Raw genomic sequence first — 26106 nt, 5'->3', positions numbered from 1 at the left:
AGAAGCATTCTTTCTAATGCGCCAGGCTAATTAAGAGCAAAAGAGAATTAGTAAATCCAATTTGTTAATCTGACTATTTATTTCTGAGTGTATTGTCACCTCGGGTTCTTGCCAACTCTGTGGTGCTCTGACAATTAGCTTTGTTCGATTTGGGTTGTGAGGTTTTCCAGCCGCTCCTCAATCATGGGTTTTAACTTGTGGAGAATTTGTCGAAGATGACCGCCATCCTCTGTCACAGAAAATACAGTTTACAGTGACACTGATCCTGTTTGGGCTTAGGGGTGTGAGTCACAAGGTCAGCCTCGTGGCTCTCTATACTGGAAAAAAGTGATATATTTTAGTTTGTGGGTTATATCAGCACAATGGCCTGCAGTAATAGTATTGTCTTTTCCCCATGGTGTTATATTGCCCTCACAACGACAGCTATACAGAGAACAGACTTTTATAGAAGAGATTTTTCATCTACTATACACTCATCATACACTTATGGTACTTAGATTAATGCCCCAGCGTGCTTTCTATTGAAGCACATCAAACATATAGTAGAATATGTGTTGTATATGCACTATAGCTGCTTTTAACGTGGACGTCCTCTTTGCAGGGCTGTTTGAGGTTTAAGACTTGGTTTTAGGGTTAAGGTAACACTCAAGGTTAAGGGATTAGGAATGTGTTATGTCTATCAGGGTCCTTGTAAAAAAATATATATGTGAAAGCAGTCAGTATAGGGAGGAGAAAGACATTAAGTTGACACTTCAATAATCAAGTATGCATTTTACAGCAGAATATATCAAGGCCATGGAAATGACTTGGCTATTTGTAAGACTAATGGAACCAGATATGCGGTGATGGTGATTGGACAATTGAGCGAGACGAGGCATTCAGATGAAGCTGATCAAATCAAACCAGCGGGACCAGCCACTGCAGTTTCGACTAAGCAGACACTGTGTAGATAAAAGGCCGACTCAGGCTGCTGAGTATCTGCTCTTTGGTGGAGGGAGGGTAGGGTTTAAGGATAACTTAAGAGACAGGTGATGTCACCTGTCAGAGGACTGGTACACATCGCAGGTCCTGGTGATCATTTAACTTAAACACAACCTTTGGTGCATTTCTGTATTAGTATTATTACTGATTGGCTGGCAAATGTACAGTTATTTATAACACCTGAAAGTAGCCAGAGCAACAGGACTGATGCTTTGTTTCATTTTAATGGTAAAAAAAGTACGGTTTAATTACCAGTAATTGTACCAAACCATCACCATATTATCCAAGTATCTAGCAAGTGGCTGCTGTATAAGCGCAACAATATGCTGCAAGGTGCTCCAATATGTGCATTGTCCTGTATCCTACAGCTGACAGGCAAAGGCCCTACTAAAACTGTGTCTTCCTGTATAGCACGTTGCACAAGACGTGATTTCACATAACAGAAAAGACACAGCTTCAGCATGTTCCTGATTGTCCTGCCTGCATATGCACAATTACAATAATCACAGTGTGTTTTTTGATGGGAATTTTTCTACAACACCTCTGTCTTCTGTTTCCCACTGGGATTAATAAAATACTGCATCTTTTTTTTCTATTGTAACCCGGTTAAGTATCATTGTGATGTGCCCAGCAGTTTTGGGGGGTTTTTTTCCCAGAGGTAATTTGAGATTTTTCTTGATGGAGGCATTCAAATCTCAATGTTTTTTGCAGACTTGAAGGGATGTCATTTCTACCCAGACAGCCCCAACAAAATTGCCAGTGCAATTTAGTATTAAGCAACAACTGATCCTCTGATATGAAGGCTCTGAGATAAAATCTTATCGAGGAGGAGGTCATATCCCTCTATCAAAATTATAAACAGTAGTGAGGAAGTGAAGACCTGGGCCTCCATCCCCTGACTGAATATTTCTGCCACTGCAGACTGTTCTCGTTACACAGGAGTGCTATGATAAGATCTAAAATTAGTGGTGCAGATAGAACAGACTGATTTCAGAGCAGATAGTGAGCAAAAGAGAGGCCACGTGACTTATTGAAGAGAAGGAGACATTTCTGGAAAAAAAATTAGGTTTATAGATGAAAATAAAAGTGACCGTTGTCCTGATTGGAGTAGGAAAGTCATTCCTCCAGTGTGAAACCAAAAGGGAGAAGAGCCAAAAGCAGGAGGAGCAATGACCAGATCAGACAGAGAAGGGAGAGCCAAGTGGCCCATTGTGGCGTGTTCTGCTGCATGTTTCGATGGTTCTCCAAACTCCACCAGCTATGCTTCTACACTCAGGAAGACAAAACATGGCAGTACTTGTAAAGGTTTCTGAATAAGCACTTCCAGTATTCTGTTTGTGTTTGTAACTTGTTGACAGGTTTGTGAATTGTTCTTGGTTGACTGAGCTGTAATGCCAGAGGGGCATAATTTTTTTTTTTTTTATCCTAAATGCCTGCTAATGGATGCATCAGTGCCATAATGTTTCCAGACTCACCTTTTTTTTTTTCGTCAAAAAAGCCCACAGAACTAACTTTGTTGCCTCTCTTGCTAGTATTTTCAGCATAGAAAATGAATTCGAGGAGATGGTAATTGGTAGTTTCCTGTGAAGTGAGAACACAGGGACACGTTTTTATGTCATTTTTCTTCCTCTGCGCGTCTTTGGTTCTCTGTCTCTCCAGCTGCCTACTGTAGCATTAATGATCCTCCAGTGAACGGGGGCGTCGTCAACCGAACCAAACTCCGTCCAGGTAGCAGACTTCAGTTCTATTGTAACGGTGGTTACCGCCTTGTGGGCTCAAGCAATGCCACCTGCAGGCTTCACCCTAATGGGCTGTTCCAGTGGGACACACCTCCACCTTTTTGTCAAGGTAAAAAGTGTAAACTCAGTGTAGTGTTTTTATTTGTGGTTGGAGTTGACTGCCATTAATTGTTAAATGTAAATATTCTAAATGATTCTGTATAGCTCCATTGCTTCTTGTACATAACAAAATACTGTGTCTACGGTGCTCCATTGCTTCACTTTGTGTCAAATAACTGCAAGTCTTTCGCCCTGTTTGCCTGCTCCAAGCACAAACAGACGCTCATTAAAATACAAGCGATGGCTGCCTTGACTAGGTTTTTACAGACAGCTCACTTGAGCAGTTATCCTTACTAGCTAGGCTGCTTACATGCATGCTAATAACTTAAAATGAAGAGTAGGGTCTCTGAAATTGGCAGCATGTTAATAACAAAGATTAGCTTGTCAGAGTTCATCAGTTTTGGACAAATTTGTGCAGAGGTGTTCATGGTGCTAACTATTTGTAAGCTCCAGACTGATTCTGTTGGAGAATTCAGCGCTGCTTTCTCTGCTGGTAAAAGCCAACAACCATCCCTCCTCCCATGCATGGTTGTGTTTTAATTCAGAGTGTACGTGGGGATGAGGGGCTTGCCATCAGTGTGTTTGTGAGAGAGAGGGAGACACCAAGAGTCAGGCAAGGAAGGCCTGAGCCAATCAGTGTGATGTGTGCAGCTTTACGCTGAAAGATTTTACCCATTTCGATAAAAAGAAATACAAAATCAGTATGTGGCAGCCAATGATGATATTGTGGTGGCCCATCACAAATGAATAATAGATAAACAATAACAGATTAAAAAAAACTTTTTCTCACATGCCCTCACTGATCTATGCGATGATGACAAAACGTGACACTCAATGAAAACTTGCAGTTTGAGATGATCCCCTTCGATTCTCGTCTGGGGTGCTGTTGGCGCTGGGGGCGTGTCTTTCACCATGCTTTCGGTGCCTGCTGCCCCGTATCTCGAGGAAAAATGGCCTTTCTGTGTGGAGTTTGCATGTTCTCCCCGTGTTCACCTGGGGTATCCTCCATAAAAAAAACCCACTAAAAACATGCAAGAAGATCACCAGCTGACCAATGGTGACAAAAAGAACTGGTACCCCGGGCGCCGCCATCAGCTGGCAGCCCACCGCTCCAGGTCCGCCGCGGAGGAAGGACTGACCAAGGATGGGTCAAATGCAGAGAAATAATTTCACATGAAGCATGGCGTGTGCATGTAGCGTGCATTGTGCTGTGTGTTGTGATAAAGAAAGTGCGTCTCTTCTTCTCTTCAACAAACTTCTCTCTTTGTGATGCGGCAGCTGTCTCATGTGGGATCCCTCTGTCGCCGGGCAACGGCAGCTTCCACGCTAACCAGTACACTGTTGGGAGTCAGGTCACCTACCACTGTAACCATGGTTACCACCTGGACCCAGGTGTTGCGATGACAGCGGTGTGTTTAGAGGATGGCCGTTGGAGTAATGTTGCGTCTGTCCCCAGATGCCTCCGTAAGTATTTGTTCACTATTAAGGAGCATGAGCTGAGAATCTTAGCTGAAGGTGAACTGAGAGGAGTCATGGCTGTCATTAAGAAAGTACTGGAAAAAGCTCGGAAGAGGATCACTAATAAACACTAATAAATGTTGTGGTATGTGGAAGACCTTTAATAGTGCAGACATTAGAAAGAAATGTATACATTTTGATTTCTAGTGTGCACAATGTTTCTCTCGACGGGGACGGGATATGAAAAAACAACATGAAATAACGCTTTGTGTTCTGTGTTTTTTGTTTTCCAGCCATCCACTGTCCCAGCGTTGAGGGCACCTTGTCAGATCACATGACCTACCGCCTGCTCTCTGGTAGGCTGGGAGAGTTTGGCTCTATGGTGATGCTGGAATGCTCAACAGGGTACTATCTGGGTGTCGGGCATCGGACTCTTCGTTGCTTGGCCAACGGGACCTGGGATGGGTCCGATGACCCAGCTACATGCAAGAGTAAGTGATGATACACACGTGAACATCACCGTGACTAGCTTGGTCAAAATAAATCACAGCTGCTGTTGTCAGATTTATTTTAGTTGCACTCATCTGACCCCTTCCCCTCTGAACGAGTTAATAAAACTTCACAATGATATTATTTTTTTGTGTGCTTGGTCACCTCCCCCGGCACTCGGGGTGACTTATAACTTTATTTATGAGTCTACACAGACTTTGAGCCGTATCGAGAATTTCATTATGAGAGATTCCTTTTTAACTGAGGCGATACACACACTCGCATGTATTCACATACATGAAGCGTCACGCTCCTTTGTACTCCACACTGCGCAGATCATTTTTAACTTTTTATGATGTTAGCGAAATCAACAACTTTTGTGGATGGGGAAGAGAAACCATATAAAACAAAGGATGAAAGAGATACATACACTCACACAGACACACACACACAGGCACGCCTGCATGAACAGGCAACATATACAGACAAAAACACTATCAAAAGAATAAAACTGCATTGTACTTGCTGCCACAACCTGTCATGAATGAGTTATCAAAACAGGGCACCCACCCTGGTACAAGCAAAACGGTGAAGGATGTCAGACAAAGTTACTCCTCTGATAGAATTAGCTTCTGTGGTGCCAAGAAAGCATGTGCTTTTCAAGTGGTTTGAGTGGAGGCATGGCCGTGTACAATACTGGCTACCACAGGTCTAGTAGGTTTGATAGTAGGAAAAGGACAGCTTGAGAGTGAGCTACATTTCTGTGAGTGTGTGTGTTTATGCATTCCCCTTACTACTGTTTCTTTAAATGAGTTACCATCTTAACCACTGCGCGTTGTCGGGGGACTGTGATTTAAACATAATGCAGCCTGTGCTTCCTAAATGTGTAGTATATGTGGGCAATAGTGGAAGATTGGTTTTTCAAATGAAGTGTTACTATGAAATGTGCCTTTGCTGCTCATTTCATAAAGGGAAGTTGCAAGAGGCCGTTGTGACTTTGAAAACTTTCCAGTAGGCTACAGAATTTCTTATCGTTGCATAATATATGACATGCCAATGAAAAAGTGAAATGTGCACATTTGAAAAGTTCAAAAAACACACACACACACACACACACACACACACACACACACACACACACACACACAAACTAAAAATTGAAGTCTATCTTACATTAGACCAGTGTTTTTCAAATTTAATTTTACTACATTTTCAATGTATTTCTTTGTTTTTTTCATGATCCAGTGTTTGAGTTGACCTACCTAACACTGCAGCAGCTCTGAGGGATTTGGTAATGTAACTGAAGTGTCTATTCTTCACGTTGGCCAGTGGTTTGAAAACAGTGTCTCCAAGAATATTAAGGAAAAACGGATCTTAAATCTTCTGACCTAAATCTAATTCAGCCAGGTATTGTTCTTGAAAATCAGATTTACAATGGTTGAATTAACGATGACAATCCACAAAGACTTGGCAATATAACCGGCTTCATATCCAGATTTTTGAAAACACAGGAAATTGCACCAATTGCCCTCTAATGTTTTGTAATATCTTATCTCCAGTGTCTTTCTGTGACGACATGATCTTATTATATTTATTTTATTATTTAGTCATCTCCTGTGGCGAGCTACCTTCTCCACCGTTTGGGACCAAACTGGGGACACTGACCACATTTGGAGCAACCGCAATCTTTATGTGTAACCATGGCTACACACTGGTGGGGTCACATGTCAGAGAGTGTGGCGCTAACGGGCTGTGGAGTGGCGCAGAGACCAGATGTCTAGGTAAGGTCCATTAGATGTAATGGGATGTATGTTGTGTTGTGGTCTGTCCAAGGCCACTTTGGAGGTAAAATGAATGAACAATGACGAATAATGAAAGTGCACTCAGCAGGTTGAATGTGAGACTGATTGAAAGCAGAAGAAAGGGCACACTTTTGGTATTCATCATAGAAACCTTTTACATCTGGTGTGTTCGAGTGATTTCATAAAATTAGACATCTTGGATAATGATTTTGAGTAGATGGTGTTTAGAAAAAGTGGTAGAAATATCTGCATTACATCAACAGTAATCTCCAGTGAGTTGCAAAAATAATCAATGTGCTAGATGCCTGTTTTTGCAGCATTACTCATCATTTCATATAGAAAGTGGATTAAATCATTTGAGAAAAAACTGTACGAAATGCCAAGTAGATAAAAAAGCACTGGGCATCAGTGATGGAGTTCACAGAAACAAGAAGCGAGGGATTGACTGTGAAACATGGGTGATTAGTCTCGTAATAGCCAAAATGCTGTTGAATACATGATTCTCCACACCTAAGCACTCAAGATGTGTCCTGCAATTTGTGTTATAAAAAGTCATGAAAGGAAGTGGCACTTCAAGGCCACTTAGTGAACGCAGACAAATCGTTCAAAATGTGCTGATTTTAACAGACCTTTAGTGCATCTGTAATTGCTGCGTGATTAGGACTGCAGTCACGGAGCTGCGCTGTCTTTGGACATTGATTTGTAGATGCACTGATGCCGTCACTCCCCTGACATTCAGAACTTTAAGTATTTAAACAACTCCTGCACTTTTGGCAGCTGAACTGTTGGGACATTAGAGTAGATGTTTTTAAAGCCCAAGATAGACAAAGTGAGTACTGAGGCTGAGGCCTGTCAGCAGCTTTGAGGTAGTTTGACATGCCTTGACATATTTATATATTTCACCTATCTAAAAAACGTTGATCCCAAAGTGCTACAGACAAAGTCTGGGAGCAGTAAGCAGAACGTTGATGTCACTGCATTAATCTCTGAATCTAACCTAATGATCTCTCTTAATGATCTCTCTCCAGCTGGTCACTGTGACTCTCCAGATCCCATAGTCAATGGTCACATTAGTGGAGATGGCTCCAGTTACCGTGACACAGTAGTGTACCAGTGCATGTTGGGATATCGCCTCATTGGCACATCAGTCAGAATCTGCCAGCAAGACCATCGGTGGTCTGGAACAACACCTGTCTGTGTCCGTAAGTAGTTTTTCACACCAAAGCCATTGTGGTTCATCTGCTTTGTATCATGACTTATTGTTCTGTTCTTCCATATGATGTGAAAAGATGAAAAGATTTTCCTATACAAAGTAAATCTATTACCCAAAGGAGTCCTAAAAGAAATCACACATTTTCAGTCTGTCGAGCTTTAAATTGTTCTTTCGGTGACTGTCGCTGCAGCATCTATACATTCCAACAAAAAGTTGGAAGTATCACAAAACATCAAGTTGAAAATACGTTCTTAATACTTTTTCCTCACCTCTAGTTTCTCATCAAACCTCTGTCCACTCCCTCAGCTATCACCTGCGGTCACCCCGGCAACCCAGCCAACGGGCGGACCAATGGCAGCGAGTTCAACCTCAATGATGTTGTCAACTTCACCTGTAACAGAGGATACATCCTCAGTGGAAATGCTCGCGCTCAGTGCCGACTCAATGGACAGTGGAGCAGCCCCCTGCCTGTCTGCAAAGGTCACAAAGAGCAGTATTAACAGAGTTACAGTGCTACATCCTGGAAATGCTGTACTTGAATCAACTCTCTTCAAATTAGAGTGCTACATGATTTTCCTCCTAGTTTGCTTTCAAATAATCTAGTCGAGATAATATGGTTTTATTGATGTTACCACCTCAAAGCCGAGCAGTTTGTGAATAAAATGTCATTATAACCCAATAGAGTAATGGTCACAGTGACTTAAATAAGACCTAGACAGAGCAAAAAAAAAAAGGATTCTCTCATAATGTCATGCATTTCAGACGGTCAGCATGTATTCAGTATTTGTTGGCCCGATTTGCTTCTAGCTACAGGATGTCAACTGGAACATTTTTGGCCGAATCGGCTGCCAGCAGACTGTAAAATTGAGAGCTGAATAATTGTAGCGTAAACACACACTTAACATTGAGCTGTACACAACCACAATCAGTGCTATGTGTGTGTGTGGGTATGCATTTATTAGTCTTTTTAGAGATGCACACACACAGACACACACACACACACACACAGCTGGGTACATTTCCAGAGACACATTCTTCTTCTCTGCTAACCATGCGTGGTCGTTACACTACAAGCCTCCCCAGACCTCCGGTAGTGTAACAGTCATGATATACTAAAACACACACACACACACACACACACACACACACACACACACACACACACATAGGCATTCTGCACAGTCATGAGAGCAGATCAATACAACATGGTTGCTCACATGGGTTTTCCATTGAAGGGACTCATCCTCGCTTGCTTGCTTTCTCCATATCCCTCACTTTTTCTGTCTTCTCCCTCTCTCCCTCCCAGCAGCAGCTGTCAATTATGAGACTGAAACTTTCTTTGTTCCCATAGGGTGTCAGACACACACATACACACACACACTTGCACGCACACACACACACTCGCACGCACACACACACACACACACACACACACACACACACACACACACACACACACACACACACACACACACACACACATCCATGTCCCCCATGGACTTGAATCTGAGTGAATGTCAGTCTCCCCAGCGACACGTGGAAAATAAAACTCCAGTCTTATTAGACTGGCATCCACCCAGAGAGGAGATCAGAGTAGAGACAACTGGGGGAGACAGTAGAAAGCTGCAGAAAACAGAGCAGGGGGTGACAAAGGCGCAGTTTAGAGAAGACCAGAACATCAACAAGGAAATCTAAAGTTTCAGCTCTATCATGTTGAGAATTGGTAAATTTTGATTTTGGTGTTCGAGCTGATTTCATTTCAGTAGCTGTGCCTGAAATCACCCCTATTTGCTGTTCAGTTTACTGTATTTACTGACCACAGGTTTGTGCCCAGAGGGCACATTCATGCATTCTTTATTGTGGCCTCCACAATGGAGCGAAAAACTAGCCTCCATGGCACATCCACTAGTTTCTGCCAACAATCCATAATGCAACTTGTCCCATAATTCAATTTTAAAGTATGACCCAAGATGATAATGACAGAGTGTCCAAAATCTCAATTTGCTGCTCACTTTAAAGTGAGCGTGAGTGTCTATTAAATAGGAAGAAGTGAATGACAGCTAGTGTTGTTTAAGCTATTACAGTCATCTGAATAATAGCTGTTTCAAATTGAGTAAGATTGTTTGACTCAGAAACTCTCGTCTCGTCTCGTCTCCTCTCCTCTCCTCTCCTCTCCTCTCCTCTCCTCTCCTCTCCTCTCCTCTCCTCTCCTCTCCTCTCCTCTCCTGTGAAGACATGTTCCCATCTATAGGAACTATTTGAATAGATCATAATGGTGTCTTTGGCTCTCCTCTGCAGTGGTGAACTGTTCGGACCCTGGCCTTGTGGAGAATGGTGTGCGCCAGTCAGGCCTACGTTACCCAGAAGTCTTCAGCTACAGTGTAACTGTGGCAATCCACTGCAAACGAGGCTTCTACCTCCTGGGCTCTGCGCTCCTTACATGCCAGCATGATGGACGATGGGACCGACCGATCCCTCACTGTCTAGGTATGGATAGAATGAAATACAGCCTGAGAATGATTTGAATTGACAGAAGAAATGTGAATAAATGTTCAGGAGACAAATCAGACAGAAGCAGAGACAGAATGAGCAATAGATTGACATTCATAGGAGTGTAATGAAAACATTTGTGTTACTGTAAACAGGTAGTAGGTTGTAAACAACTTTTTGGAATTCTGTGGGAAGAAAATGTCCACAAAAGTTTGTCATGCTGAACACAAGTAGTCACAGGTGGATTTCTATTTATTTTTCTTTATATTTGTCAGGAAAAGCCATTTGAAGAGTGAAATGGCTTGAAGAGCCACTGGGAGGAAGATGAGAAGCGAATGAGAAACTGAGAGAATAAGCGAGGGTTCAAGGTGGAAAATGGGAGGGAGTAATCATAAAAGGAGGCCGAGAGTATGAAAGAAAGAGGCTTAAAGGTTTGAGGGCCTGTGTGTGTGTGTGTGTGTGTGTGTGTGTGTGTGTGTGTGTGTGTGTGTGTGTGTGTGTGTGTGTGTGTGTGTGTGTGTGTGTGTGTGTGTGTGTGTGTGTGCGCAGAAAAAAAAAGGTGAGCATGCGTCTCTTAGGGCAATAGGCGTTCTTGTCAGAGAGCTACCATGGCTGATAGAAACACAGAGATTAAACTAGAGAGCGATAGAGAGAAGGAGGCTGATTCAGAGATGGAGAGAAACAGAGAGGCGAGCAGGACGACAATGCAGCAACAGAGAGGTGGAGATGAGGAATCAGACAGAGAGGGAGAGAGGGGCAGACACTGGTGAGACGCCGGTGTCTGTGCATCGAGCATTACATTTGAGAAACAAGGTCTTATCGGAAAATTGGGGGGAGAGGGGTGATGACTGAGGGCCAAGGAGAGGATGGAGTAATATAATTTGGGGGTAAGGGGAGATATCAGAGGACCAGTCATTTGGGCAGAAATAGAAAATCGAGAGCAGTTTCATATCTGTGTCCTCCAGAAACCTGTGCTCTGTAAAACGTCGATTTTTCCAAAATTGAAGAAAAAACTTTTTCACAGATGTCTGTTGCTTTGACACTGTGGAACGATTTCTACTAGTTTTCTACACAGAGGAGAGGGAGGGAGGGAGGGAGGGAGGGAGGAAGGGAGGGAGGGAAGGAGGGGTGGAGGGAGGAGGACTCCTATGTTTTCTAGCTAAAGGGAATTTAATTTGAGATGAGTTATTGGTTCTTTCTCTCTCAGGCAATTCAATTAAACTCAATAAAAATAAGCTTTATGGGCATGACTCTATAGTGTCGTACAGTGTAAGCAAAGCAGTACAAGTTATATTGTAAAATTGCAACAAAAAAAAGAAGAAGAAGCTTATACCTTATGGTTAGGCTGTACCACACAACCACATCATCTTTGGTTTGATTCCAGCCATGGACCTTTGTTGCGTGTCATACCTCCCCCCCCCCCCCCACATTTACTGACTATCTCTACATCAAATGAAGGCAAAAATACAAGCTCAGGTAAAAAAAAAAGAAAGAAAGAGATAAGATGAAAAAAAAGGGGGGTTATTGTTTTGTTTTCTTCTCCGTACTTAATGAATATTTATCTGCTGTCTGAGTATTTTGGACAGTAAATTACAAAAAATGATTTCATCTTTGATGTAGTTCACAGAGCCTTCTTTCTTCCTCTATTCCCTGTGTGTGTGTGTGTGTGTGTGTGTGTGTGTGTGTGTGTGTGTGTGTGTGTGTGTGTGTGTGTGTGTGTGCGCACACAAAAACAACAGACACTTGTGTTGAACCCACCCCCTCCCTTGCTGTCACCCTCTGCCTCTAGCTGTCTCCCACAATGACCCAGCTGCACCATCTAATGCAGTATCTGGAATCTATAGTTGGACACAGTCACAGACTAACACCCGCCTCCTCCTCTCTTTCAATCTGTCACTGTCTCTGTAGCTATTTCCTGTGGTGACCCCGGCGTACCCCCGAACGCAGTCGTATCTGGAACCCACAGCTGGACGTACGGTTCAGTGCTGCAGTACTCCTGTCTGCCTGGGGGGATGCTGGTGGGCAACGCCACTCGCCACTGTCAGGAGGATGGCACGTGGAGCGGAGCACCACCATACTGCACTGGTAAAGGCACACTAGTCGATAAAGCAGCAGCCGACTGGTTTCCAGCGGGTACATTTGCAGAACATAGATATTTAGTCAGTTACACTGTCATGTATTTCCATACAGGCTGTTCGAAATGGGAGGCACGTTGGCTTTCTGGTCCACAGAGTGTTTCTAAATATAAATCAATAATCCAGCAATTGCATCCACTGAAATCAATAGCATCTATACTGCAACTGCCTACAGGAAAATGTGGATCATGGAATTAGAAGAAAATGCTTTTTTGATGGAAATGTTTGCAGAAAAACTACTATATGTATATCTCCAGCCATGAAAATGAATCACCAGAGTACAGTAAGCTTACCAGGAAGTGATGCTGTACACAGATCAGGCCACATAAGTACACATAAAAACTAAATAGCAACAAAAACTGAGAGGAAAATCTCTGACTTCAGTGAACTGGAGAATAAAACCTGTTCAGTTAGTGAGCAAAAGATAAAACTGCTTCAGATGTCAAAAAATAGTATCATCCCATCTGGTGTGAGTGAGCCCTATCACACAGACCAGTAAATATGACGATGTCTTCAGCATCGTATTGCTCCAGTCTAACATACTGCACGATGCCACCTGTAACCTACACTGTGCTGTATGACAATAACAGTCAGGGTCTCTGTGTGCCTCAGACTTCCATATAAATTGTATCACCATGTGATGTGTGATCAGATGATGACAGTGTTAGACTCTCTGCTTGGCCTCTACATACTACAGCCGAAGGTTATTATTCAGTGACAGACTGCAGTCACCTGGTCATACCTTTTTGTTTTGTTTTGTAATTACTCAGCTTCCAGTTCTCTGAAAACTGGCCACTCTATGACCATGCTGCCGTTCCTTGCAAATCACGTACTTATTGCCCCACAAAAAATTATAATAAGACATAGAGAAAGCATTCCATCACTTTTCAACATCCTTTTGAACAGCATTATACAAAAGTCAAGTCATTTGATTGCTACTAACTGGTGCCATTTGCCAATCACGTGTGGAAGTGATCTTGAGAGAGAATTATTATTATACAAATACAGAGAAATGGACCAAGGCGCCTTCTGTACTGTATGTAACCTAGCTTGAGCTGCAGCATGTGTGAGAAACAGGCAGGGGAGAGGAGGTGGAAGAGTCCCGCTTTACCGCTCAGGTTCTAAGTGCTGCTCTACAGTGGGCTTACGCAGATCCTACTACACTACAACTGATCGTTTCCAAACTCAGCATCAACTGTCTCAACAGCTGAAATGCAATAAGCCTCCTCCGCTGGCCTCAGAACAGAACGCTCAGCAGGGCAGGATCCATCCTGCAGCTGAACACCTCATTGAGATGCAAGGCGCTGCATTTGGAGCTGTACCCTGTTAAACTCGCAAATCCCTACCGATGGAATTTACGCTCCTAAAACTGTGACACGCTCAGTGCTTTTAATGCTAGAACAATTTGGAATAGGCTAAATGCAAAGTACAGTTATGCAAAGTTTGTGTGTCTGGGTGTGTGCGTGCAAAGTGTGTGTGTGTCACTGTATATGAAAAGACTGAGAAGGCAAAATATTTGTGCATTTTCTGCAACTGAGGTTATGAAATGAACATCACAAATGTTTTTTAAGTTGATGTTGTTGGTTTGTACTATGAAAGTATGCATATATTTTTAGCATGATGGCCCCATGACAAACAGCCTCCTAACCCTGTGTTTTACCATTGAATTACATAAGATCACTAAAACCTATTAAGAGGCTAATGGACATGAGTTTTATGCAGCTGTTGTTTCACATTAGGTATCAAGTGTTTGTGGATTTTCTGTGCATATGGTTTCATATGTTTCTATATTTACCATATGTCTCCTGAGGAATGTGTGTGAGGGGTCCTTGGTAGCTTCAGCGGTGTGCATGTGTGTGGCTGTTGGTGTGCTACATTAACTTTATGTCTAATTTCTGGCTATAGGTATAAGTCCGGGAATCTGCGGAGACCCAGGAATGCCCCCCCACGGTGCCCGTCTGGGAGGGGAAGAATTTAAGACCAAGAGCCTGCTGCGTTTTAGCTGCGAGGCAGGATATAATCTGATTGGCTCAGCCGAGAGGACCTGCCTTCATAACGGCACCTGGAGCGGCACGCAGCCTGTCTGTCAAGGTGGGGAAGCGTGGCAATGACTTTATCTCTATGTGAAAATTTGTCTCTCCTGAAAGATGGAACGCTTATACTGCAAGCTCAAGCAGCAAACAAATCATCATTATTTCCCGTGGAGATATCACAGCATCATCACAGCATTGTAGGTTCAAAGCAGCAAATATTTCCTGTATTCAAAATAGATATTTATATGGGACTGTTGTGTGCTTTATTCTATTTATATGTAGCCGGTATTGACCTTGTATTATAGGAAAAGACTGCTGCTCACTGCCTGGCTAAAACTCATTTTGGTACCAAGTTGTCTCATTTGAGGTTACCTTTGGGTTCCAACCCAGATTCCATGAAGCATTGCTGTAAAAATAAACATGACTGTAAAACTAAGCCATGCAGGTTTTGTATAAATCCACAGTGCATTAATGGCATATGGGCTTAATTATTCAGCATTTTATGTGAAAATAAATCAGCTCAGCGTCCAAAGTTGAACAGCCTAATCTCTTCTTTGGAAAGTACAGTGGCATCAGGCTACTACGTGACAGTAAGTAACTAATCCATTCGCAAGCATAATTTAAAGCACATTACATACATAGTACACTGTGCATTGTACATTATATATCTTGTGTAAGGGAAGTTTACACATTGCTTATACATGCACTGAAATGGATGAATTCACAAAATGAAGTAAATCTACAGTATATCAGCAATAAAGTAGTTTCACTTAAGATACAATATGAATTGTCATTATTCTGCTGATTTTTCACTCAATGGCCACAGTCTAAAATTCACCACACACAAAAATAAAACATTTATAGCCATAAGTGCCAATTTAATATCTTTACAAATGTCATTAAAAAAAAACTCCAAGTTCACAAAAATAAAAAAAATAAAAAGGTTGAATTTAACATGTTTGTTTGTTTGTTTGTGTGTGTGTGTGTGTGTGTGTGTGTGTGTGTGTGTGTGTGTGTGTGTGTGTGCGTGCATGCTTATATATGTGGCCCAAATACAAAGGACTGAAGTGTGTCTCTCCTAACTGACTGAGCTGGATCTTCCACAGCGCTGTGGTAATAAAGTGCGTCCTGTACAACAGCAGTTTTCAAAGACACTCTTTAAACCCATGGGGGTTTAGGGGAAATTAAAGTGGGTCCCCATAGTGCTGTAGAGATGCTGGAATCCTAAGCTGCTGCCTCTGTTACCTTCCTTATTTCCAACTATGTTTGGTAGGCTGAATAAAACACTGCTGACATTTAACTCCATTGTACTCTGATGCAGATTTTACATCCAGTTAGATAGATGGGCTGTTCGAGCAGTAATTTGAGTGGATGGGGGAGGAAGAGTGAGTCATACAGTTTCAGTGTACTACTCTATGTACTACCAGCAGTATATGCTAAATATAGAATACTGAAAAGCATTGAGGTCACACTGATTTATATGAGAAAAGCCAGCAGGACAAATGTCTTAGTTCAATACTTGTCGTCTGCTTATTTATCGAAAAAGGTAATTTTAAGAAAAATCATGCAGAATGTTAATTGAAACCCATACTGTGTTTTCCTTCACACTAGCAAACAATATTTTCAGATTGTATCTCAGTTTGGCAAAAAAAAAAAAAAAAGAAGAAAAAGAAGCAACCCTCTTCCGAAGCTAAAACCGCAAGACACAGGACTCTTAAGTTAAGAGTCAAGGTTGAGACTGTGTGACAACAACTGACTTTTGCTTCATCTCAGTGGCGTGTGTGTCTGTCTGTTTGTGTGCGTGCCAATGTCTGTTTGTGTAATGCTAATTATTTATGTCTGTCTACAGTTGTTTTTCATTAAGCTAATAGTGGTTAAAAGCTGATTCAGAAAGGATGAGACATCTATCACTGAGACACAAACACCAAGCAATCCATACACATCCATACAAAGACACACACACACCTACACAGACTGTTGCTCACAGCAGGTATACTGATAACACTTACAGACGCAAACAGTAAACTGCCGTAGACACACACACATGCACGCTGTTTTGCGTGATGTGCTCCAACTACACATTCTTGGACAGAGCTTTTAAGGCCTCTAACTAATGAATCCCATCAATAGGTGTTTGATTGTTAAAGGCTGTCAGCTGTCATGATCTTATTAGTGAAATGTGCTGTGGTTGGTTGCTAATCCTTGTCTATTCTGTTAATGTGCTGTGTTAGCAAACCAAAGATCGATGAATCACTAGTCTAGGCCAGAAGCGTAGTCCTTCAATATCTACGTCCTTGTGTCCTCCCACACACAACTGTCTTACAGTTTACCAGATCAGCAGTGGTTCAAAAACAAGGAAAGGCCTCCAGTTCCACTCCCAGGACAGAACCAGCTTTTCTAATGAGCTTATTGAGTCGAGCAGCATTGGCCACCTTCACCACAGCGTAGTAGATGGCACTCACCACCACCGAGTGATGAAACAATTCCAGCCCTTGGCTTTGCCAAAAAAAAAAAAGAAAAAAAAAAAGAAACCTTGTTGCTGCTTCTGGTTCCTGAAATACAAAGGGGAAACCCTTCACTGTGAGAACAACGTATTAGCAACGTGTAATACAATAACGTGTAAGCTGAAGTGTTGAGCCTGTTCAGGCAGCTGTGAGGATGAACACCAGTGAATCTTAATGGGTGCTGCGCGTCAAGCATGCAGCCAGTCTCAAATTCCAGATATGTATTCTCTGTGCTTTCATTGCTGAGACTTAATTCTCCCCAAGATAACCCAGGAAGGACATTGTCCACAAGTGCTGACTGATAATTAGGTTGCTAAACCTGCTGCATGATCAGTGCTTCTTACTGTTCTTCTTAAACATCAGAAGTCTTTCCGTGATGATCTTATTTAAGACACTGCTGACATACACATTTGCAGACAGTGTATCTTGGTGTTTAAGAGGCAGAGCCAGGCAACAGGAGCCTGTCCTTGGACCACTTTAAGGCTCATTGGTTTGCTCAGTGGCACTTTGGCAGTTACAGTGGACCTGTAGATATATTACTCCTGCCAACCCAGAGCACACATGTGGAATACTGTACATCTGCCTTTCAATGCTGGGAATCAACCTTTAGCTATTAATCAGCCTCACTACCTCAAGGACATATTTAGAGATATTTCCAGCTGACTCTGGTGATAATCTCATTTTTGCAGCCTACAGCTGATCAGCCTTGAGTGACAGCGAGACAGTATTGCTCACACCGATATTATCACTATGATTAATCACCACTGTTTAATATTTCCTCGCTTGTCAGCTGTATCCTGTGGTAACCCTGGCACCCCGGCACATGGCAGGATTGTCTTCAGCGATGGCATCACCTTCGGCAGCTCGGTGGCGTACGCGTGCTGGGAAGGCTTCAAAACATCAGGCCTGACCACCAGACACTGCACAACAAATGGGACATGGACAGGACAGCCCCCAGACTGCACTGGTAGGACAGGTTCATTGCTTCTGCTGTCAGCACTTCTGTTGCTAATATGAGTGGTAACAGCAGGGTTGTAGTCATTATTATGAAAAATTAGCAAACATTGAACTAGCTTCATTAGCTGTAGGGCTAAAAGTACTACTGCAAATAGTATCACTGTTGGTGCATGCATGGCAGTATTTTCTAGTAAAGGATCCAAGAGAAGCATAAATTGTGCATGGACTGCGCAACCTGCTGCTGTGCAGGTACACGACTGTGCAAGGGTAAGTTTGTTGTGTCTGAGATTTCAACTCGTATAGTTTAACAGAGCAAGTCAGAGGTTTGGGGAAAAGGAGAAAAAGAAGGTGGGAGGTAGATGAAATGAAGCAGGGATGTGCGTCAGGGAAGGAAGGCAGAGTCTGAGAAAGTTGAGTAGGAGGACGAGGGTAAAGGGCAGGCATGGAAAAGCAACAACATCAGACTGTGTTAGAAAACACAGTGAGTTATAGTTACAGTCAAAAGATTAGATGAGATTGATGTGTCCAAAAATGTTACGGCCCCTGTGCACTATTACACTACTGCAGGGCTGCTGGAACAACACTGTCAGACAGATACATACACACTCTGTATTCATGACAGGTAAATGTTCTCTCACCTCCTTCAGTGATCAGTTGCGGAGACCCTGGACCAGTAGCCAATGGGATCTATCTAGGAAGGGAGTTTACCTACAACCACACGGTGACCTACCGCTGTAACCCCGGTCACCTGATGGAACCACCTGGAGCTGGATACAGCATACTGCGCTGCACTAAAGACGGAACCTGGAACCAAACCAAGCCCAGCTGTAAAGGTAAGAAGAAGAAGCGTACAGGCTAAACAGCTGCTTCCACAGTGATCATGCAATCATCAGGTGAACATCCTGTCAGTGCTTTAAAAGTCAGGTAAGATTATTTTTTAACACAAACCCACTTTTCATAAGCATCCCTTCAGTTTGGTTAATTTAATGAATAATAATGAATTCAATTTTTTTTGAAACAGTGACAACAAAACAAGGCAGATATAGCAATCAAAAATAAAAGAAATACACATTAAAGAACATAAAAACAAAGAAAAGAGAAGAGAAGAGAAAGCAATTCATCATAGTGAGTTTTTCCACATTTAAGACTCTTGACCAAAATATCTACAGAGAGACATTTCACAATTTCAAATAAACTTGTCAGAAACACAACACTAAAAGCAAACATCATGCTAATTTTTAAGACTAATTAAGTGACAGTCATCACAAAATAATCAAAATGTTAAAAGCCCAGAGATCTTCTAAATAAAGCATATTAAGATGAAAGTAAGTAGCGGTGTAGGCGAGCCTGTATTATGGACATTAAATGTCATTAAACTGAATAAACAGAATGACATTAAACGATAAATGTTGAGAGCTGATATTGACTTGCCACCATTAATGAATAATTGATTATGATACTTTTGTGTGTTTGTCTATGAGATGCAAACTACAGCAAAGCTTTTTCAGGTATATGAGCCAACATTTTGTTAGATTTTACACTGTAAATAAGAAGCATAAAATAAGAACTGTCTCACTGTAACTTCTAATAACAAGGTACTGAGCAATGAAGAATAACAGTGGTACTTAATGTTGTGGATCTGTGCAGTTGCAGAAAAAGATCAACAAAAACAACAGCAGTTTCAATGAGTACAATACTGTTTGGATGTGAGCTGCCACACTAAAATAACAGACCGTGACTCTAACAGTACATTAGAAAGAGGGCAAGGGAAGATTAACATTGCTCCTTACAATAACCCAATGTTAAATTAGGGTTTATTTCCTTCTCCCCCCTCTCTTTTTCACAAACACAAAGGGGAAAATAAAAAAGAATGCATTAAAATAAAATGAGTCACAGTTTTACAACAGCTCGTATTTAGAGTTTAGACTGTGATACTGAACAACAGTAAAAGGGAATGTTTCCTGAGATCCTCCCTGCCGCTTCTCCCGAAAATCTCCTGCTGGCTCCTGCAGTTGCAGAAGCTTTGAACTGAGATGAAAAAACTTAGAAAGCCGGCAGAGAGGCTACTGAGAGGGAACCGGAGAGAGATGCAGAGAGAGGGAAAACAGAGAAGTAAAAGATACTGCAGGTGATAGAGAATGAGACTGAGGCCGGAAATTGAAAAGAGAAAATTAGAAGGAAAGAGGAAGAATGGGAAAGAGAGGGAGAGATAGAAGCAGAAAAATGCTGCAAGTCCTTTACCCCTTTTTGTTTCTCTTGCCTTTGTTCCTGCTCTGTCTTTTCTTCCTTGCCCTCCTTTGCTCCTCACTTTTCTCCTCCTGTTTACAGGTTCTTCTTCTGCTGTTCATGTGTTCCTGTTCAGCTCCACTGTTTTCATCCCCTCAGTTTTCTCTCACTTCAAACAATCCACAAGTCACATTTGATCCTGTTTGGAACAATGGCTTCTTCACACAGTTACACACATGCACACGCAGAAACACATTGAATGAAGGAGTTGAAAACCATGAAAGTGTAGCTTGACAGGCAAAATCAATCAAGTGGGGAAGAGGGTGAGATTGAGCAAGCGAAGCAATGACGAAGAGGCATAGGGGAAGAAGGGAAGGGACAAAAGAAGGAGGGAGTAAAGGGAGGAGAGAGGGAGAGGAAGGATCAAAGGGATGAAGGTGGAGGTGGAAAAAAAGAAAACAGAGAGGAGGCACAAATAGACACAGAGACAGAGTAATGCAGAGATTAAGGGAGAAAGAAAATGGGAGTTGGAAAAAGAGTCAAGTGGGTGAATGAAATGGGAAAAAGGGAGAATGTGATGAGCCATCAGTGAGGCTGCAAGAAGCAAGTGACAGAGCAGCGAGTGAGAGAGAGGAAGCAAGTGATGGGAGAAACAAAGAGAGGCAAATCAATACCTGCCCCCAAACCTGTAAACACACAGTGAGAAAAGGGATTAAGCCCTTAAAATGTGTTGGCCGGGTGAATTGCGCCAAGAGAGATATGCCTGAAAGACGATGGGAAGGGAGGGAGAGGCAGTAATGGTGTGAGAAGTGAGACCAAGGGAGCAATGGAAGGAGATAAAAGAGGACAGGGGTTGGAGAAGAAGGACAAGAAAGGCAGGTGCAGGGAGGAAGAGAAGGAAGGCTGGTGGGAGAGATTGAAGAAAAAAGTGGGAAGACAGAAAGGAGGCAGGGGACCAAAGTGTAAGAAAGAGCAGAGTGTGGAGATATGAGTGGAAAGAAGAAAGGGTGGGGAAAGGGAAAGGAGTCAACAATCGCAGTGATGGAGGGGAGAGCGGAGGTGCGTAAGCAAACAGAGATAAGAGTTTCTCTTCCAGACTCATGTGGAGCCAACCCAGCCTATTCACAACAAAGGAGAGACACAAAGAGAAAATAAAAGCGTTGAGAAACCTTCAATTACAGACACAAGTGTTCTTTGGGCATCTGAGACTCGCAGAAATATAGCTGTGGAATATTAACTGCTAACGTCAATAAGAGCGTTTTATTCTATTTTTAGAGAGCCCGAGTTAGATCCCCAACAACAAAGTTGTTTTTAGAAAACACTGATTCAATTATTAATTTGAATCCCCATTAGCTGTTGGCTAGTGACCAGCTATTGTTCCTGGAGCCACACGACAAAAAATAATGAACAGCATGATTTAAGAAATTGGAAAAGTCTTGTGTGCAGGTGTGTAGACTTTTAATGGGATGAACATCAAGCAGAACGCGCCGCAGAGCGGAGAAAAGTGACATGGAGAAATAAAAACCCTTTTTTCAGGTTTGGGACGATGACTTTGGGGAGATGTAAGGCTTCTTCAGGACACTGGTGACACACAAAGCCAGAATTAGTCAAGTGATTAGTTTGCTGCGAGCACCCACCGTTGCTTAGAAACCACAATGTTACCAACAAAATATGTCTTTTTTTGGTAGTTCAAAACATTTTTTGTTAATGGCACTTTGAGCGTGCATCCAAAAGAATCTTTTTAATGGAAGAGAAGAGAAAAAAGAAATGAAAAGAAGAAAAACGATTGGCAGAGTGGAGATAAAATCAAGAGATGGAGGGAGAGGGCAGGAGCAAAGGATGTCACAGACGAAGGGAGCAGTAAAACATGGAGAGGAGGAGGAGCAGGATGTTCGTATATTTAATATGACTGTTGAAGCAATATTTGTTATATCTTTGCATTGTGTCCATACATTGATCTGTATGTTTTCTCTGTTCATTTCAGTGTGTACATATTGCTTCCTCTGCTGTATAGACAGCATGGATGTATTGTTTGTGCATGCGTGTTTGTTTGTTTGTGTGTGTGTGTGTGTGTGTGTGTGTGTGTGTGTGTGTGTGTGTCTCTCTCTCTCTCTCTCTCTCTCTCTCTCTCTCTCTCTCTCTCTCTCTCTCTCTCTCTCTCTCTCTCTCTCTCTGTGTATGCTTGTGTGTGCTCTATATCATCATAGCAGAGTGAATGGAGCATGAAACCATCTGTCTCCTGGTTAGATGAGAATTACACTGACTTTATTAGTTGTTTGAAACCATGCAGATGGTTATCATTATCTCAGGGAGTTAGGCACACGCGCACACACACACACACACACACACACACACACACACACACACACACACACAGATGTTTATCAGGGTGTTATGAAGTTATATGCACAGATGTCTGTGCTCATGCAACACACTTGCGTGAACACACACGCAGGTGCATGCGATCTTAACTGCACACAGTGGGTTTCTTAAAATCTTGTGAGGCTGGTGTCACATCATCAACAATATGTTGTCATTTTATCACTGACTCCATTCTCCATGATTTCAAGTGCTTTTTTAATGTGAATTCATCGATTTGATCTGCTGGTCCATTTGAAATCAGCGTTGGTTGTGTACACTAGCATAAAGCAAAATCAAGTTTCAAAGTGGCTGTAGGTTTGTGTGAATCATTAACATTAAATAAATCCCACACAGTCTCAGGTATGAATAAGCACTTCTTCCTAAAATCCCCAATATAGGACAGCATTACAAAGGAAGGTTGATGGAAAAGTTGTTTTGTGGATAATATTGCCAGCATGTAATTTAGCAGACTTGAGGAAAACAATACCACAGTTAACTGGCAGGCACCAGAGTGGAAACAAAATGCCATCACAGACAACGCAGAACCCAAAATGTCCTTTCAGAAACTCTCGGCCCATCTGGTGACCGTGGCTTGTCTTTTGGTTAAGCAACTTAAATGTTGTGACCAAGGTCACACTCTACTCTAAGAAAGTAAATTCCCATATGAACACGGCTGTGTGCTGTTTTTTCGTTTCACTTCATGTCACATCTCCCATGTGCAACCATCTTGTCAAATACAACTGTGAATCCCTCAAAATAAGCACCTCTTTTACTATACATCAGAGGTTAGACAGGGGAGCACAGTGTGTAGCTCTTGGGTCACCACTGTGTGGCATTTTCCTGCATTTTGCCTGGTGCATAATGAATTTGAAGGTATCTCACTTTGGTGAATGTTATATTGTACTTTTTTTAAGTCCTCAGAGGGTTATTGTTTAAGCTGTTGGTTCTTCCACATCTTAGGGCTACATATTCACCAGGGACAAGTCTCATCTGTTGTTTTATCTTTGTGACTTTGACAGCCTGAGAGCTCATCATGTTATTTGGTGCTGATTTATTTGTCTCTAAAATTGCAGATGATAGCGAAAGATCAAATGAAGTATAAATATGCCATTATAACAGTATTAGCCATTGCAGACGCACCATTTCTTCAACTGTAATGTGTTTTGTGCTGCTCAGCGGTAGAAGAAGGGCTCTGATCTTATTCTTGAAAGTAGCGGGTTAGAAATACGACAGTATCAGTGTCAAAATATTCTTAAAGTACCAAAAGTAAAAGTAATCACGAAGCTGATCTGTCCATTTCAGAGTAGTGTGCATATTATCTTATTGGAGTATAATTATTGATGCATTAATATCTGTACTGTATCACCTTAATGTTCAAGCTAGTAAAGGTTTTTCAACTACTTTATACACTTAAGTCCTATCTTATCTTATCTTATCTTATCTTATCTTATCTTATCTTATCTTATCTTATCTTATCTTATCTTATCTTATCCTGCTGGGTAGCTTGTGAAATTCTCCCCCAGGGATCAATAAAGTTTTATCTTAATCTATGATATTATATCATACATCACACATGGAGTAGAAGTATAAAGTAGCAGAAAATGGAAGTATTCAAGTGAAGCACAAGTATCTCAAAATCATACTGAAGTGCAATATTTGAGTAAATGTACTTAGTTACTTACCACCTCTGGTATCTAGACTTCAGCTACAAGAGCAGTGTTAGCGTAAAAAAAAAAAAAAGGCGAGAGCAGTGTTCATCAGTAGAGCCTCTATCTGGTATGCTGCATATGACATGACATAGAAGCTAAGGCAAGACAGATAGGATGAAGTCCAAGAGAGACTCACCTCCAGTCTCAGCTCAGCACACACACAGGAAGGACCAGCGCAGAGATTCAAACACAGGTCACTCCTGCTCATGAGTCAGCAGTGTAAACCAGTGATCCACCATATTGTCCGCTGAGCTGTGTTGATTCACAGTCTATGATATTGTCAGTACTGTTGGTGATCCTTTACGTGTATGTGTGTGTTTCAGTGATCCAGTGTGGACCTCTTCCCCAAGTGCATCACGGGGAAGTGGAAGGAACCGACCATTCGTGGGGATCGAGTGTTAGCTACAGTTGTTTCCATGGTTACCAGTTGTCCACTCCTGCCGTGTTAACCTGTGAGGGGAATGGGACGTGGACTGGAGACGTGCCAAAGTGTCTGCGTAAGCTGGCCGCTCTGCTGTTTAGTGACTTCAGATGATGCACGCCACTGATTCCCCTTCATGTTAGCAGTTCACACAAAGTCCTAACTGTATGTGTTGTCTCGTTGAAGCTGTCCTGTGTGGAGATCCTGGCTCTCCTGGAGGAGGATTCAGAGAGGGGAACATCTTTTCTTACCGGTCAGTGTTTAGACGGAGCACACAGACACTGTTTTTATACGTCCATGTCTGATAGGTGTGTTATAACAACTCCCTGAAAGGCTGTCAAGATTTCTGAAATAGTTGTGCTTCATTAAAATGACTTTTTGATAACTACATGCCAGCAGACATTGTCTCACTCAATGTGATTGTCACATTTGCTGTGGTAAATTGATGCATAAATATCCGAAATACTCAAGATTCCCTGCGCATGCTTCACAATACATGTATTTTAAAGACAAGGATATGGTCTGTCTTTGCTGTCTGTCTATCTTGGAAGTTCTGTTTGTTCAGTGATAGTTACCAAATGTTAACTCAGCAAGGTGTATCTGAAAATAGATTAGACCTTTTTTTCCTCCTTTGTCTGGATGTCAGTTTGACACATTACAAGGACAAAATAGATTTTGGTTTGTGTGCAACAACAAGAAAACAATGGAGGCTAAAGGTGAAGTAGTTAGACAAAGAGCTGCAGAAACTTGTCCTATAGGCATCAAACCACAGCTGAAATGATCAAGTGGAGGCTCTGAAGCCATGCAGCATTATTGCCCATCACTTCTTTTTGTTATTTTTGTGTATAATGAAATATTTTGTTTCCCTCTGCAGGTCAGAGGTCAGGTTCTACTGCCATACCCCTTACTTGCTGGTAGGCTCTGTCTCCAGAGTGTGTCAGGCTGATGGGTTTTGGAGTGGCCAACAACCAGCCTGTATAGGTAAATGAAGACTCCCACCACAAGAACACAGAATAACTTTTGCCTCAAACACACTGTGAGTGTATGTGGCGGTATTCTCTATGATACTGGTATACTCACAACATGGTGGTGATTGTCTTCAGACTTTAGTTAGTAGTTACAACAGTTTTTGCCTGCTGCCACCATCGTAGCAGACTCAATTTCTCCTAACACAATAGCATGTCTAGTGAGCTGAAGGTTTAATGTTCAGTAGCATGTCCACTATGTATCAATAAATCAGCATAATACCTTTAACCTGGGCAGCTCCGGCCTGCACATCAAAACATCAAAATCTCTGAGGCCGCGAGAGAAAATGGCTCACTTGTTTTTTTCTATTCTGTTTCGTAGTCATCTCATGAAACTCACAAATATGTTACTCACTAAAGTTACAGTCTAGGAAAATCAATGCAGAGCTGTTCATACAACTGTTCATACAATAAATGTCACGATATGACATTTATTGTACTTAGGCACAATGCATCACAGACAG

General features: G+C 42.1%; 1 protein-coding gene across 2 annotated transcripts in view; it reads left to right on the top strand.

Annotated features, from left to right (window-relative positions):
• The window catches only part of csmd1a (CUB and Sushi multiple domains 1a), a 384251-nt gene that overhangs the window by 339318 nt on the left and 18827 nt on the right, over nucleotides 1-26106 (top strand). For both annotated transcript variants that reach the window (XM_070970309.1, XM_070971096.1), the window contains exons 52-65: nucleotides 2641-2829; nucleotides 4098-4283; nucleotides 4571-4768; nucleotides 6374-6547; nucleotides 7597-7770; nucleotides 8088-8261; nucleotides 10080-10268; nucleotides 12180-12356; nucleotides 14312-14497; nucleotides 17734-17910; nucleotides 18548-18733; nucleotides 24520-24693; nucleotides 24804-24870; nucleotides 25492-25598. In XM_070970309.1, coding sequence (XP_070826410.1) covers nucleotides 2641-2829; nucleotides 4098-4283; nucleotides 4571-4768; nucleotides 6374-6547; nucleotides 7597-7770; nucleotides 8088-8261; nucleotides 10080-10268; nucleotides 12180-12356; nucleotides 14312-14497; nucleotides 17734-17910; nucleotides 18548-18733; nucleotides 24520-24693; nucleotides 24804-24870; nucleotides 25492-25598 — 2358 coding nt within the window. The remainder of the gene's footprint in view (nucleotides 1-2640; nucleotides 2830-4097; nucleotides 4284-4570; nucleotides 4769-6373; nucleotides 6548-7596; nucleotides 7771-8087; nucleotides 8262-10079; nucleotides 10269-12179; nucleotides 12357-14311; nucleotides 14498-17733; nucleotides 17911-18547; nucleotides 18734-24519; nucleotides 24694-24803; nucleotides 24871-25491; nucleotides 25599-26106) is intronic.

Source organism: Chaetodon trifascialis, chromosome 1, assembly GCF_039877785.1.
Source record: "Chaetodon trifascialis isolate fChaTrf1 chromosome 1, fChaTrf1.hap1, whole genome shotgun sequence".
Lineage (NCBI taxonomy): Eukaryota > Metazoa > Chordata > Actinopteri > Chaetodontiformes > Chaetodontidae > Chaetodon > Chaetodon trifascialis.
This window is presented reverse-complemented; position numbering and strand designations above follow the sequence as displayed.